This window comes from Salmo trutta, chromosome 24 (genome assembly GCF_901001165.1).
Source record: "Salmo trutta chromosome 24, fSalTru1.1, whole genome shotgun sequence".
In the NCBI taxonomy this organism is placed as follows: domain Eukaryota; kingdom Metazoa; phylum Chordata; class Actinopteri; order Salmoniformes; family Salmonidae; genus Salmo; species Salmo trutta.
This window is the reverse complement of record NC_042980.1, coordinates 2,239,803-2,257,077: the sequence shown is the minus strand read 5'-3', so window position 1 is coordinate 2,257,077 and position 17,275 is coordinate 2,239,803. Positions and strand designations below refer to the sequence as shown.

Sequence of the window (17,275 nt, the reverse complement as noted above, 5' to 3'; positions counted from 1 at the left end):
TGCAAATGGAATAGACAACAGGTGGAAATTATAGGCAATTAGCAAGACACCCCCAATAAAGGAGTGGTTCTGCAGGTGGTGACCACAGACCACTTCTCAGTTCCTATGCTTCCTGGCTGATGTTTTGGTCACTTTTGAATGCTGGCGGTGCTTTCACTCTAGTGGTAGCATGAGACGGAGTCTACAACCCACACAAGTGGCTCAGGTAGTGCAGCTCATCCAGGATGGCACATCAATGCGAGCTGTGGCACGAAGGTTTGCTGTGTCTGTCAGCGTAGTGTCCAGAGCATGGAGGCGCTACCAGGAGACAGGCCAGTACATCAGGAGACGTGGAGGAGGCCGTAGGAGGGCAACAACCCAGCAGCAGGACCGCTACCTCCGCCTTTGTGCAAGGAGGAGCAGGAGAAGCACTGCCAGAGCCCTGTAAAATGACCTCCAGCAGGCCACAAATGTGCATGTGTCTGCTCAAACGGTGAGAAACAGACTCCATGAGGGTGGTATGAGGGCCCGACGTCCACAGGTGGGGGTTGTGCTTACAGCCCAACACCGTGCAGGACGTTTGGCATTTGCCAGAGAACACCAATATTGGCAAATTCGCCACTGGCGCCCTGTGCTCTTCACAGATGAAAGCAGGTTCACACTGAGCACGTGACAGAGTCTGGAGACGCCGCGGAGAACGTTCTGCTGCCTGCAACATCCTCCAGCATGACCGGTTTGGCGGTGGGTCAGTCATGGTGTAGGGTGGCATTTCTTTGGGGGGCCGCACAGCCCTCCATGTGCTCGCCAGAGGTAGCCTGACTGCCATTAGGTACCGAGATGAGATCCTCAGACCCCTTGTGAGACCATATGCTGGTACGGTTGGCCCTGGGTTCCTCCTAATGCAAGACAATGCTAGACCTCATGTGGCTGGAGTGTGTCAGCAGTTCCTGCAAGAGGAAGGCATTGATGCTATGGACTGGCCCGCCCGTTCCCCAGACCTGAATCCAATTGACCACATCTGGGACATCATGTCTCGCTCCATCCACCAACGCCACGTTGCACCACAGACTGTCCAGGAGTTGGCGGATGCTTTAGTCCAGGTCTGGTAGGAGATCCCTCATCAGGAGCATGCCCAGGCGTTGTAGGGAGGTCATACAGGCACGTGGAGGCCACACACACTACTGAGCCTCATTTTGACTTGTTTTAAGGACATTACATCAAAGTTGGATCAGCCTGTAGTGTGGTTTTCCACTTTAATTTTGAGTGTGACTCCAAATCCAGACCTCCATGGGTTGATAAATTGGATTTCCATTGATTATTTTTGTGTGATTTTGTTGTCAGCACATTCAACTATGTAAAGAAAAGGTTATTTAATAAGATTATTTATTTCATTCAGATCTAGGATGTGTTGTTTATGTGTTGCCTTTATTTTTTTTAGCAGTATATTTAGCTCAGGTAGTCCTCGAGCACAATCTTAAACATGCTTTGTATATAATCCAGCAGTAACAAGTTAAATTCACGGCAGTCTACAACTTTTCAAAGACTTGTGTGTATATTGGTATTCATTGCGATTCATTTTCCTGAAACCACTGACCTTCTCTTTTGGTTCTTGGCTTGTATTTGAGTTTAAGCTTCCCCAGGAGTTCTTCTTTCTCACCACGTCTCTCCTTTCTCTCTTTCCCCTCTCCCCCTCTTCTTCCCCTCCAGGCCCAGACAGAGCACCCCGGGGATTCGGCCCACACCCATAGGTGGACGTCTCTGGAGCTGGTCAAGGGAACCTACAGCACCGATGACTCCCCCAGCGACATTGCCGAGATACGCCTCGATAAGGCCGTGCCACTCAAGGTACACAGGACTAAAATGATGTGCCCTATACATACATATCTATTCATCTATCTAACCACATGTATGCCAGGGTTTCCATTAGGAAAATGTGGCGCAGGACAACGTGACGGGAAGATTTTAATTCACCGGCCATTTGAGAAATTGATCAGATCCATATGCATTTGGTGCATAAACCATTAGGGCGGTCACCCATGGTAATGGTGCTCAGAATGACAGACATCACATTTAGTTTATGGTATTGCATCTTAACAGATCTTGCAACTCTGAAAGAAGCAGCCAATAAAACATAATTTTCAAACATTTGCTAAAATGTATTTTGCGGTAAAACAGCATTCTAAACAGCGCACCTGGGTAAACACCATTTAAAAAAATCTAATTAAATTTTTTTTTATTTGTCACAAACACGTGTTTAGCAGATTTCATCGCGGGTGTAGCGAAACGCTTGTGTTTCTAGCTCCGGCAGTGATATCTAACAAGAAATATCTAAGAATTCAACAACAAATACCCAATTCACACAAATCTAGTAAAGGAATAGAATTAAGAATATATAAATATATGGACGAGCAATATCAGAGCGGCATAGACTAAGATACAGTAGATAGTATAGAATACAGTATATACATATGAGATGAGTAATGCAAGATATGCAAACATCATTAAAGTGACCAGTGATTACAAGTCTATGTATATAGGGCAGCAGTCTCTATGTGCTAGTGATGGCTATTTAACAGTCTGATGGCCTTGAGACAGGTGTTTTTCAGTCGCTCGGATCCAGCTTTGATGCATCTGTACTGACCTCGCCTTCTGGATGATAGCGGGGTGAACAGGCAGCGGCTCGGGTGGTTGTTGTCCTTGAAAATCTTTTTGGCTTTCCTGTGACATCAGGTGCTGTAGGTGTCCTGGGGGGCAGGTAGTTTGCCCCCGGTGATGCATTGGGCAGACCGCTCCACCCTCTGGAGAGCCCTGCGGTTGCGGGCTGTGCAGCTGCCATGCCAGGCGGTGATATAGCCCAACAGGATGTGCTCAATTGTGCATCTGTAAAATTGTGTGAGGGTTTTAGCCAAATTTCTTCAGCCTCCTGAGGTTGATGAGGCACTGTTGTGCCGCCTCCACCACACTGTCTGTGTGGGTGGACCATTTCAGTTTGTCAGTGATGTGTACAGCCCGGAACTTGAAGCTTTCCACCATCTCCGCTGCGGTCCCGACGATGTGGATAGGGGGGTGCTCCCTCTGCTGTTTCCTGAAGTCCCCTATCATCTCCTTTGTTTTGTTGACGTTGAGTGAGAGGTTATTTTTCTGGCACAACACTCCCAGAGCCCTCACCACCTGCCTGTAGGCTGTCTCGTCATTGTTGGTAATCAAGCTGTGTCGTCTGCAAACTTGATGATTGAGTTGGAGGCGTGCATGGCCACGCAGTCATGGGTGAACAGGGAGTACAGGAGAGGGCTGAGCACGCACCCTTGTGGGGCCCTAGTGTTGAGAATCAGCGAAGTGGAGGTTTTGTTTCCTATCTTCACCTCCTGGGGGCGGCACGTCAGGAAGTCCAGGACCCAGTTGCACAGGGTGGGGTTCAGACGGAGTTCAGACCCAGGTCCTCGAGCTTAATGATGAGCTTGGAGGATGCTATGGTGTTGAATGCTGAGCAATTGTCAGCATTCTTACATATGTATTCCTCTTGTCCAGATGGGATAGACCTGACCTGATAGCGGTTCGATATGTGACAGAGATGAGAAACTTATCTCAAGATGAAACAACTAGGATGGGATGCTAATATGACTAGGATTGTGCCTTTGGCTTCTGGACAAGGAAATTAAGTTAATATGAAAACCAATAGAGCAGGAGAGAAATTGCAGAACTTTGAGGATCTGAGGACCCATGCCAAATCTTTTCAGTCTCCTGAGGGGGAATAGGCTTTGTCGTGCCCTCGACACGACTGTCTTAATGTGTTTGGACCATGATAGTTTGTTGGTGATGTGGACGCCAAGGAACTTGAAGCGCTCAACCTGCTCCACTGCAGCCCCTTCGATGAGAATGGGGGCGTGCTCAGTCCTCCTTTTCCTGTAGTCCGCAATCATCTCCTTTGTCTTGATCACTTTGAGGGAGAGCTTGTTTCAAACAATTAAGTATTTTATCAAATGCATACTTCCTCCAGTTCACATTGTAAAGTGGTAGCCTGTTGCCTGCACTTGAATGGTGAATGGGAGGCACGCTTCGATTACCAGTTGAGAAATAAAAATTGTAGCTATTTTTAATCGTGTACCTAAACAGTTTAACACGCGATTGCTTTTAGAATTGTTCTCTTAATTAAAACAAGACTCTTTATGCTGTGCACATGTGATAGTCATTATGTATCTTATTTATCCAGTACAAGTAACGGAAATACACACAAGCCTATTTTAATTCCACTAAATTATGCAAATGAACCTATAGACCGATAAGCATGACGGTCAAATATTTTTCCATCGACTGGTATTTCCCATCAATGAATAAAAAGCATTATTTTGCAAATGGAATTTTGTTTTCTTCCTGTCATTTTGGCTGGCAACCGGTTTATTTATGGCCTTATATTTTTTAGCGGCAAAAAGGCAGCAAGTGCCATTTTACGGATACCCCGATGAATGCATGCATTAGGTTGAATATAGGGCTGGGCGATATGGTCAAAATATCATGTCACAATATTTTAAAATAGAATAGATTGTTTGACTCGAAGAAGGGGAGGGGTGTGTGGCGAAGGTATAGCCAGAATAAAAAACCCGAGAATAATTATTGTGACAGGGTAGGAACCAAAGTGTTGGTCAGTGTTTCCCAGGGGATCCAAATGAGATGTTTCATTACATGTTTTTGCAAAAGAGAATGATAGAGGCCTCTAATGACCAAAAGGACGGGCTGGGCGATATGGCTGGGCGATATGGCCAACATATATCACGGTATTTAAAAATGTTTAAAACTAATGTCATTTCGTTTTTTTATAATTACATTTCTACATATGCTTTATTTGTATTTATTATGGATCCCCATTAGCTGCTGCTTCCTGGGGTCCAGCAAAATTAAGGCAGTTATACCATTTTTAAAAAACAATACATTCACAGATTTCACAACACACTGTGTGCTCTCTGGCCCCTACTCCACCACTACCACATATCTACAATTCAAAATCCATGTATACGTGTGTTTAGTGCGTATGTTATCGTGTGTGTAGACATGTTTGTGTTGCTTCACAGTCCCTGCTGTTCCATAAGGTGTGTTTTTATCTGTTTTTTAAATCTAATTTTAGATAGCATCAGTTACTTGACGTGGAATAGAGTTCCATGTAGTCATGGCTCTACGTAATACTGTACTTCTCCCATGTTCTGGACTTGGGGACTGAAGAGACCTCTGGTGGCATGTCTTGTTGGGTATGCATGGGTGTCCCAAGGTGTGCGCCAGTAGTTCAAACAGAGACAGCTCGGTGCATTCAACATGTCAATACCTCTCACAAATACAAGTAGTGATGAAGTCAATCTCTCCTCCACTTTCAGCCAGGAGAGATTGACATGCATATTATTAATGTTAGCTCTCTGTGTACATCCACGGGCCAGCCGTGCTGCCCTGTTCTGAGTCAATTGCAATTTTCCTAAGTCCCTCTTTGTGGCACCTGACCACACGACTGAACAGTAGTCCAGGTGAGACAAAACTAGGGCTTAGGACCTGCCTTGTTGATAGTGCTGTTAATAAGGTAGAGGATCAATTTCTTATGGACAGACTTCTCCATTTCTTAGCTACTGTTGTATCAATATGTTTTGACCAGGACAGTTTACAATCCAGGGTTACTCCGAGCAGTTTAGTCACCTCCACTTACTGAATTTCCACGTTATTTATTACAAGATTTAGTTGAGGTTTAGGGTTTTATGAATGATTTGTCCCAAATACAATGCTTTTCGTTTTAGAAATATTTAGGAATAACTTATTCCTTGCCACCCACTCTGAAACTAACTGCAGCTCTTTAAGTGTTCCAGTAATTTCAGTCGCAGTAGTAGCTGACGTGTGTAGTGTTGAGTCATCCTTGTACATTGACACACTGGCTTTACTCAAAGCAACAGTCATTTTGTTAAAGATTGGAAAAAGTAAGGGACCTAGACAGCTGCCCTAGGGAATTCCTGATTCTACCTGGATTATGTTGGAGAGGCTTCCATTAAAGACCACCCTCTGTGTTCTGTTAGACAGGTAACTCTTTATTCACAATATTGCAGGGGGTGTAAAGCCATAACGCATACGTTTTTCCAGCAGCAGAATATGATCGATAATGTCAAAAGCCGCACTGAAGTCTAACAAAACAGCCCTCTTTTTATCATCGATTTCTCTCAGCCAATCATCAGTCATTTGTGTACGTGCTGTGCTTGTTGAATGTCCTTCCCTATAAGTGTGCTGATTGTCTGTTGTCAATTTGTTTACTGTAAAATAGCATTGTATCTGGTCAAACACAATTTTTTTCCAAAAGTTTGCTAAGGGTTGGTAACAGGCTAATTGTTCGGCAACTACTAACAAAATGAAGCACCTGCTTGGTTGATGCTACGGCAGTCAGGTGGCGGCAGAAAGCACACCACATTTCAATAATAAATAAAGAGTAGCCTTGTAACTTTGTTTTCCTTTCAATCCTCATCACTGCACACCTCTGTCTTCTTGCTTTCGGCTTTTCTCCATCCTCAGCCTCAGGACACTGGTTGGCATTAGAATCAATACAGCTAGCCAGCTAACGTTAGCTTGCTAGCCAAACATACAAATTACTTGCCAGCTAGTTTTGTCTTTTTAGAGGCAAATCTAGTGGGCATCCCTGGTGGGTGTGTTTTAGAACCCCTTGGTAGTGGCCTTGCCAACTTTTAGTGGGCACCCACTTGGGTGCCTTCGGAACCCCTTTTGAACCCCTTTTTGTTTTGTTTTTGGTTGTCAAAGTGATTTTCTTTGTTAGTTCCCTTTCTTGTGAGCGACATTTTGAGTTGGTCTTGTGGGAACGTAACACTACCTATATCTTTTGTAAGTGGGGACTATTGGACTTAACATTGAGTAGGCTAAATATGGTAGGCTGCTAGCATTGTGATGACTGGTCTAATTAATTAATAAAGCCTGAGAGTTGATTAGTCCGGTTCATGCAGCTATTTGCATATGCATATTTTGTTTCTTTGCAATAGTGCGGCTTGAACATTTTATAATAATGGTCCATGGTACCTGTCATTACTATTCTCAGGAAACAGGAAAGAGCTTGGTTGGGAAGTCCCGGGATACCGGTCACTGGAATTAAACCCTAGCATGTATCTATTCATCCTTCTTTTTTTCTTTTTTTTATACCACGACTCAATGTCACTCTTGATATGAAAACCACATATGTTGCACAATCGTGTTTGTCCTCCCGTCTACCTGTCCTCATCTGACTGACTTTTGTATACATTCTACAGGAGGGTGTGAAATACGCTGTCCGCCTGCGTAACTATGGTAGCCGAACAGCCAATGGGGACGGAGGGATGACCACGGTTCAGTGTTCTGACGGCATGGCCTTCACCTTCAGCACCTGTAGCCTGAGCAGCAACGGGACCAACCAGACCAGAGGACAGATACCACAGATACTGTACTACAGGTACACAGACACATACACACTTTCATTACATGAGTGACATATCCAGGTTGCCACACTCCCATAAGACATCATTTAAAGTTAAGTTGAGATTCATGTCATTCCCAATGCTAACAAACATTGCTAGGGCTAACACATGGGCGTGTGTGTCTTTTCCCGTAGGAGTGAGTATGACGGGGATCTGCAGTCCCAGCTGCTGAGCAAAGCCAATGAAGAGGACAAGAACTGCAGCAGGGCTCTCTCAGTGGTCAGTGCAGTGGTCAGAGCTGCCAAAGATCTCCTTCACAGAGCGTTCGCTGTGGATGGTAAGAACTGGGAGCTCTCTGTGAATGAGGCAAAACCTGTCAACGTTATTTTCATAAATAGTGACTTAAGACAGGACAATCAGGTTGTCCAACAATTGGAAAAAATATTGTTGCAAATGTAGCAAAAACAACCAATGAGTTGTTGATTTTCAGAGGGATCATATTACAAATACGAATGGATGATGCGCTTCCAGCAGTTCCTATTCCAGCTAAACCAGGGGTACTCAACTATTATTTGAGAAGGTCACACAGATGTTTTATTTTACCTTTATTTAACTAGGCAAGTCCGTTAAAAACAAATTCTTATTTTCAATGTTCAGGGGCAGTTCGGGGATTCGATCTTGCAACCTTTCGGTTACTAGTCCAACGCTCTAACTACTAGGCTACGCTGCTGCCCCAATGTCCTAGATGGCAAATATCCTGATTGAAGTTGTCATTTATCGGCATTGTAAGAGACCCCATCCTTCCATGCGACCCCAAACTGTTCACACCCCTCTTGTTGGCGGAGAGATATTCGTCAATATCAGTGGGGGCCCCTGGGAATGTAATCTGCCCTTGATAACTGCATAAGATTTAGGTAGCTGGTTAGCCTAACTAGCCTATCTAGCTAACATGGCCAGTAGTTGATCAACTGGACATTTCTGTCATGTTATAAATAGGTCCTGCGTGGAAATGAAATTAGCATGATAACACTAATATCCATCAAAATCCATCTGTTTAAGCTAGAGAGATTGCACTAATGTCTGCCATCCGCATCTGCGGTGGAAGGTGGAGACAACCCGAAAATTGGTTTTCTCAAGAAAACGTCTGTAGCATCCGAACCATAAACTAATAATAATAATAAAAGAAAGGCCACTTTGAATGTGCAGTTTTGTCACACAACACAATGCCCCAGATTTCTACAGTTTTGAGGGAGCGTTCAATTGGCATGCTGACAGCAGGAATGTCCACCAGAGCTGTTGTCAGAGAATTTAATGTTCATTTCTCTACCATAAGCTGCCTCCAACGTCGTTTTAGAGAATTTTGCAGTAAGTCCTATCAGCCACACAACTGCAGACCACGTGTAACCATTTCCTTATATGAACTTTACTCAGTAACATTTCGGAAATTGTTACGTTTAGATTTTTGTTCAGTGTGTATATATACCTACAGCGGTTGTAAAATTCAAAATCAAACAGCAAAATGATCCATGTTATGACCATTTAAAAAAAAAAAAAGCCAAATGTTAGCTTAGTAGAACGCCCTGTTAGACTTTTAGGGGTTAATTTCTGTCAATGAAAGACATGACAAGAGGAAAACTGACCATGCACTACCAAATTTGAAATTGCACCTTGTGAATTCTACTCTAACATCTCCCAGTTGAAAGCCCGACTAAGTATTAAATACACGGTCCGTATTAAACCTTTTCTGGGTCCGGATCTGGTCCATCAGATGAGTATGGCTGATCTAAACAATCCATGCCAGATAGGCCACTACGGTTATAAAGCCATTCAATTAGCTTAATAATGATGGTCAAAGATAAAAGTACAAAAAAATAAAACATAACAAAAAGTAAGTTTGAATGACACTGAAGGGCAATGTTGCTACAGCTAATGCCGGTTTGCCTGAGGCTGATGCCGATGCAATGCAAGTGTTTGTACACATACACATATTCATTCAAATGCACACATGTGCATAGACACACACATGTTCCCAAGCCATGTCATTTTCACTTTGTTCCCAATCTCCTCTATTGCCACCTGATAGGCACGTCACCTGATAGGCAAGTGCATATCCCTAATCAACGCTACATCCTCTTGAGGTAACTCAGCACTGTATAGACTTTCACATCAATGCCTCCAAAATGTTGTTTAGAGTACGATTACCCCAACATCTATCCTCTTTCATATGATGCATTAACCAATAAAGCAGCTAAACCCAACTATGATGTTTAAAGCAGCTCCCAGACCCAACCCATCTGCATGTCTACAGTGGAATCTAGTCTCTCTCTCTTTAGCTCCGCTTCCTCTGTTATGGTGTCTTCAAGCTCACCCATTATGTAGCTGGACCTCACTTCTCGTGAGAACTATGCACCCACCGAGGAGAGACATGACGATCTTTACCGCTGCAGGTGCTGTAAGGAGTACTGTGTGTAGACCAGACCAACGCTGTCCCCATGCCCTCGGTTATCACCTGCTCCTCATGTGCTGCTTTCACCTGAGGATATACACACTGCAACGCATTGGTCATTTCCTGACAACATAGACTCCCCCCTTATGGCAAGATCATTCATTCGTGACATTTGAATAACAGCTACCGGTACTCGCATCAGTCTCCCAGTTACCAGCTACCAAGCCATGTGGCAGGAGTCCTCATAAACTGATATCCCAACAATGCTACTAAAGTAATCCCTGCTACAACTAACATGGCACATGACTATAGCCTCCTTCAATTACGGTACCTACAGCGACTGCCGTGAGAATAACTACTGCATGTCATCTGTCAAGTGTTCGCCGGCTGTTAGAAATTGTGAAAGAGATTAATGAGTTGGAAGAATTCCAACCTAACAAAACTCTGAGTTACAGGTTTTTTACCATAGTGTCTGAAATGCCACCGCAATCTCTCCTACTCTCACCATGATCTGGGTATGTGTAACGTTAAATTTAACTTCATAATAGTCCCTATATTGTGCATAGATAGCTAGTAGGAGAGGGAGGACAGCTATCTAATATAACAATATGCATAGTCTCTGGGAATGATACCCCTCTATCACCACAACCTTAATTTATGAGCCCCCACAGATATTCACTGTAGTCACATTCCATCCCACTTAACAGCCCTATGTAAACATTCTGTCGCATGTGTACCTCGCCTCCTGCTACAGATACATTTGCACTTATATCATTCCATCTAACCGATAACACACTAGTCATTACTCCTAAATCACTTCTACAGTTATAAACATACTAAAATATTCTCAAATCAATTAGTCAATATACATCAGTCCCCCCTCTGGACCAATGATCACTCTTATGTTCCACGAAACCTAAAAACACGTTGACTTGAAAAGGAAATAGAAAGAAAGTATGTTTAATAACTTCACACAACTTATTGACGCGACTAAAACTAGGGAAAAAACATCCATACTTTACGTTCTATGCCCATGTTATGCTGGTCTCCATGCCCTCTCCTTGTTATCGCAAAACACAGACTATGAGCCTTGTATGCAATTAATTGTACCGTATCATCCAGCAATCTCTATGTATCGATGCGATATAACATTAAAATTCTGACATGGTAAAACAAAGAAAACGTAAAAAAACGTAATGCTTGACCCAAGCTATCATCCAGTGATTTCTCTAGCAACCTCCCTGTCGGAGGATACTTAGTTAAGGTTTCTGGAGCCTCCCTAGGCCTCTTAAATTTGAGCAGTGCCCTCACCGTTTTATAGCAACTCTCTCGCTGTATCCGAATCATAACTACAACATTTTATAAATTATCCAACACAAATTCAGAATGACAGTCCTTCGTGCTTCCTTGGAGTCTATGACTCGAATTCAAGCCTCTCAACCTAGCACACATCATCCCAGTTAGAATGTACATTTAGAAACAGAACTTTTTATTGCCGGTAATAACTCTTCTCATTACAGCTCCCCTTTGTCCCTGTTTTCCTGTCGCAAATGGACTCGTAACGAAAGATCGGTATTTCAATGCATACTTAGTCTAAATTGTTCAGTGTGTAGACTTTCTCCCGGCACTTATCATTCTAGCGTGTCTTCTTCAGATAGCGTTACAGTTCATCTTCCCAGCGGCACATGTAGCTCTTGCCTGTCACATTTGATTGCCCTTGATAATGTCCCGATTTCAATATCCAAATAGATAGATACATCAATTTCTCCCACGTACACGAGTCTCTCACCTAAGCCGTTATCTCTCTCAACTCCTGCTGCTGTACCCCGGTTTGCCTCGGACTCAGATTGGATTGTTTAAAAATCACTGTCGCCTTGAACGCCTTTGTTCCTCTTTTTTCTGCCATTTAGGGAGTGTTTTGAGGTTCACACACACTGTTTGTGGTCAAATTATTCCTACCATGCATTAACCTGTCTGGGCGAGGTGGGACGCTTATCCAATGGTAGAGCGTGGCGCGAAATACAATTACCTCAAATGCTATAACTTCAATTTCTCAAACATATTACTATTTTACACCATTTTAAAGACGACTCTTGTTAATCTAACCACAATTTCCGATTTCAAAAAGGCTTTACAGCGAAAGCAAAACATTAGATTATGTCAGGAGAGTACCCTGCCAAAAATAATCACACAGCCATTTTCAAAGCAAGCATATATGCCACAAAAAAAGAAAACCACAGCTAAATGCAGCACTAACCTTTGATGATCTTCATCAGATGACACACCTAGGACATTATGTTATACAATACATGCATGTCTGTTCAATCAAGTTCATATTTATATCAAAAACCAGCTTTTTACATTAGCATGTGACGTTCAGAAAAAGCATACCCCCCGCAAACTTCCGGGGAATTTACTAACAATTTACTAAATTACTCACAATAAACGTTCACAAAAAGCATAACAATTATTTTAAGAATTATAGATACATTACTCCTCTATGCACTCGATATGTCCGATTTTAAAATAGCTTTTCGGATGAAGCACATTTTGCAATATTCTGAGTAGATAGCCCGGCATCACGGGCTAGCTATTTAGACACCCACCCAGTTTAGCCTTCACCAAAATCACATTTCCTATAAGAAAAATGGTCTTACCTTTCCTGTTCTTCGTCAGAATGCACTCCCAGGACTTCTACTTCAATAACAAATGTAGGTTTGGTCCCAAATAATCCATAGTTATGTTCCATCAGCGACGTTTTGTTCGTGCGTTCTAGACACTATCAGAATGGTAAATCACGGTCGTGCGCATGGCGCATAACGTGACAAAAAATTTCTGAATATTCCATTACCGTACTTCGAAGCATGTCAACCGCTGTTTAAAATCAATTTTTATGCCATTATTCTCATAAAAAAGCGATAATATTCCGACCGGGAATCTGCAATTAGCTAAACAGCCAAAGGAAAATACTGCACGGGGTCGAATCGGGCACGCGCCTAATTCCATTTTCCTCTGATGGGCCACTTGGAAAAGGCGATAATGTGTTTCAGCCTGAGGCTGCCTCGTCATCGTTCAGGTTTTTCCCGGGCTCTGAGAGCCTATTGGAGCCATAGGAATTGTCACGTTACAGCTAAGATCCTGACTCTTCAATAAACAGAAGCAAGAACAACAACACCTTGTCAGACAGGCCACTTCCTGCATGAAACCTTCTCAGTTTTTTGCCTGCCATAGGAGTTCTGTTATACTCACAGACACCATTCAAACAGTTTTAGAAACTTTAGGGTGTTTTCTATCCATATATAATAAGTATATGCATATTCTAGTTACTGGGTAGGATTAGTAACCAGGTTAAATCGGGTACGTTTTTTATCCGGCCGTGTAAATACTGCCCCCTAGCCCCAACAAGTTAACGAGGGAAATTGTGTCACTTCTCTTGCGTTCTGTGCAACAGAGTCAGGGTATATGCAGCAGTTTGGGCCGCCTGGCTCGTTGCGAACTGTGAAGACTATTTCTTCCTAACAAAGACAGCCAACTTCGCCAAACGGGGGATGATTTAACAAAAGCGCATTTGCGAAAAAAACAATCATTGCACGAATGTACCTAACCATTAACATCAATGCCTCTCTTAAAATCAATACACAGAAGTAAATATTTTTAAACCTGCATATTTAGTTAAAAGAAATTCATGTTAGCAGGCAATATTAAACTAGGGAAATTGTGTCACTTCTCTTGCGTTCATTGCACGCAGAGTCAGGGTATATGCAACAGTTTGGGCCGCCTGGCTCCTTGCAAACTAATTTGCCAGAATTTGACATAATTATGACATTGAAGGTTGTGCAATGTAACAGGAATATTTAGACTTATGGATGCCACCCGTTAGATAAAATACGGAACGGTTCCGCATTTCACTGAAAGAATAAACGTTTTATTTTCGAAATGATAGTTTCTGGATTTGATCATATTAATGACCTAAGGCTCGTATTTCTGTGTTATTATGTTATAATTAAGTCTATGATTTGATATTTGATAGAGCAGTCTGACTGAGCGGTGGTAGGCAGTAGCAGGCTCGTAAGCATTCATTCAAACAGCACGTTCGTGCGTTTGCCAGCAGCTCTTAGCAATGCTTCAAGCATTGCGCTGTTTATGACTTCAAGCCTATCAACTCCCGAGATTAGGCTGGTGTAACCGATGTAAAATGGCTAGCTAGTTAGCAGGGTGTGCGCTAATAGCGTTTCAAACGTCACTCGCTCTGAGACTTGGAGTAGTTGTTACCCTTGCTCTTCAAGGGCCGCGGCTTTTGTGGAGCAATGGGTAACGATGCTAAGAGGGGGGCTGTTGTCGATGTGTTCCTGGTTCAAGCCCAGGTAGGGGCGAGGAGAGGGACGGAAGCTATACTGTTACACTGGCAATACTAAAGTGCCTATAAGAACATCAAATAGTCAAAGGTATATGAAATACAAATGGTATAGAGAGAAATAGTGCTATAATTCCTATAATAACCTCAACCTAAAACTTGTTACCTAGGAATATTGAAGACTCATGTTAAAAGGAATTAAAAGGAACCACCAGCTTTCATATGTTCTCATGTTCTGAGCAAGGAACTTAAACGTTAGCTTTCTTATATGGCACATATTGCACTTTTACTTTCTTCTCCAACACTTTGTTTTTGCATTATTTAAACCAAATTGAACATGTTTCATTATTTGAGGCTAAATTGATTTTATTGATGTATTATATTATGTTAAAATAAGTGTTCATTCAGTATTGTTGTAATTGTCATTATTACAAATAAATAAACAAAAAATTGGCCATTTAATCGGTAGCGGCTTTTTTTGGTCCTCCAATAATCGGTATCGGCGTTGAAAAATCAAAATCGGTCGACCTCTAATTCAAGCCTGTGCTTTTGTCTGCAGCGGAGGACATCCCTGAGCTGCTGAGCTCTTCCAGTCTGTTCTCTATGCTGCTCCCCCTCATCCTGGCCTACATCGGCCCTGTGGCTACCTCAGTACCCAAGGTGAGATGTGGTAAATGTTGTCTGTGAAGTAGGTTCTATTTTTTATTACTGCTGTATCTAGTCAAAGGTTGCTAAGGTGAGTAAGGATTTTTTTGAAAAACTACATTGATCCAGCCTAGCACTCTTTTTGAAGCTACATGTATTTTTATGCTACTTTTATCCCTTTTTCTCCACAATTGGTAGTTTGTCTTGTCCCATCGCTGCAACTCCCGTACAGACTCGGGAGAGGCAAAGCTCGAGAGCCATGTGTCCTCCAAAACACGACCCTGCGACGCCACACTGTTTCTTGACACACTGCTTGCTTAACCCGGAAGCCAGCCACACCAATGTGTCGGAGGAAACGCCGCACAACTGGCTACCGAAGTCAGTTTGCAGGCGCCCGTCTCCCACAAGGATTCGCTACAGCGTGAGTGGACAAGGACATCCCAGCCGGCCAAACCCTCCCCTAACCAATTGTGCGACGCCTCATAGGTCTCCCGGTCACGGCCAGCTGTGAGACAGCCTGGTTTCGAACCGGGGTCTGTAGTGACGCCTTAAGCACCGCAATGCAGTTCCTTAGACCGCTGCTCCACTCGGGAGGACCTTTGAAGCTACATTTGTATTGTTTTTAAATAGTCAAAACAACTTTGCAAAAACAACACTGTCAATAATCACACCAAGAATGGGGATGCTTTCTTGGAGTGACATGACTCCGATCTCCATCTCCCTGTTGAGCTCTGGACACAGCTCTTTAAGGAACATCTCCAGGAGGATGCAACGTAGATTCTTTTTGGCACTTGTCTCCTGAAGTGCGTTGAAGACCTTGATGCTTCCATATGTGGCATTCTGCTGTCCCACCCAGTTCTGTAGTGTGCCTGCAATGTTGAGTAGCTTCTTCCCTGTAGCTCAGTTGGTAGAGCATGGTGTTTGCAATGCCAGGGTTGTGGGTTCGATTCCCACGTGGGGCCAGCACAGAAAACAATGTATGAAATGTATGCATTCACTACTGTAAGTCGCTCTGGATAAGACCGTCTGCTAGATGACTAAAATGTAAAATGCTTCTGTTAGGCTCTCTCGTTGGTCTCCTGATGTTCAGCATCTGTCCTAAAGTTGTTGTGGATGGCTCGCTTTTTGTTGGGCCAGAAGGTGTCCCTGAAACTGTTTATGTAGTGCACAAGCATCTTCTCACTGAGTACCCAGTTGATAGTGTCTCTTATCTGCTTGTTACTGGTTTTTCCAAATGCGACTTGAACTATTCCAATGAGTGTTTTCCAAACCCACTTGAAGATGCCTGGCCGTCCCTCTTCCTGTCCGTCTCACCCTCATAGTCACGGTTATCCTCAGTCTCCTCTCTGTGAGAGAAGTCTCCAGGGACACTCTCCAGAATAGTGGCCAGGAAGTAGGAGGATATTTTTATGAAGTCCATGACCTTCAGGTGCTCACCAGACAGTGAGGGAAATGTGCAGCTACAAGTCCTGTGCTCCTTTTCCATTGCCCCTATCTCTTTCAGCTTATGCATGTCCTGTTCATTGGGCTTGGTGTTGTTTTGGATGAGCCCAGGGCCTGGCATTTACATTCCAGTTTGTTGTAGAGCAAGTGCAGCTTGATGGCACCGTAGCTGGCTTGCTCGTTGATCCCTTTGCTGCCCTCATCCAGTGCCCTTTCCCCCTGGAAGGACAGGTAGTATTCCTTTATGGTCTCGTAGGTGTAGGCCTTCGTGGTGCTCCAGCCGAGACAGCAGTGTGCGGTTGATGTAGTCAGGGTCACTGAGTACCTCCACCGGTGGCTTTAACACTTTGGTGGCAATGACCTCCACCAACACCACTTGCAGGCAATTGGAGTGGGCGTTGCGTGTGGGTAGCAGGCACAGCGAACTGCAACTCCTCATTGGGGGTGCGCAGGCATGGGTGCAGGGGGAAGGGCTTGGCCAGTACCTCTTGCCTTGTGAATGTTAACCTGTTTTAAGGTCTTACTCACATCGGCTACGGAGAGTGTGATCACACAGTTATCCGGAACAGCTGATGCTCTCATGCTTGTTTCAGTGTTACTTGCCTCGAAGCGAGCATAGAAGTAATTTAGCTCCTGTGGTAGGCTTGTCACTGGGCAGCTCTCGGGTGTGCTTCCCTTTGAAGTCTGTAGAAGTTTGCAAGCCCTGCCACATCCGACAAACGTCGGAGCCGGTGTAGTACGATTCGATCTTAGTCCTGTATTGAGGCTTTGACTGTTTGATGGTTCGTCGAAGGGCAAAGCGGGATTTCTGATGAGCTTCCGGGTTAGAGTCCCACTCCTTGAAAGCACCAGCTCTACCCTTTAGCTCAGTGCGAATATTGCCTGTAATCCATGGCTTCTATTTGGGGTATGTACGTACAGTCACTGTGGGAATGACGTCCTCAATGCACTTATTGATAAAGCCAGTGACTGATGTGGTGTACTCCTCAA

At 43.7% G+C, this 17,275-nt stretch overlaps 1 protein-coding gene across 19 annotated transcripts in view; it reads left to right on the top strand.

The window, feature by feature from the left end:
- Positions 1-17,275, top strand: part of LOC115160590 (E3 ubiquitin-protein ligase MYCBP2) — a 342,793-nt gene that overhangs the window by 221,135 nt on the left and 104,383 nt on the right. For all 19 annotated transcript variants that reach the window (XM_029710772.1, XM_029710779.1, XM_029710778.1 and 16 more), the window contains 4 exons: positions 1,687-1,824; positions 7,254-7,432; positions 7,592-7,734; positions 14,757-14,857. In XM_029710772.1, coding sequence (XP_029566632.1) covers positions 1,687-1,824; positions 7,254-7,432; positions 7,592-7,734; positions 14,757-14,857 — 561 coding nt within the window. The remainder of the gene's footprint in view (positions 1-1,686; positions 1,825-7,253; positions 7,433-7,591; positions 7,735-14,756; positions 14,858-17,275) is intronic.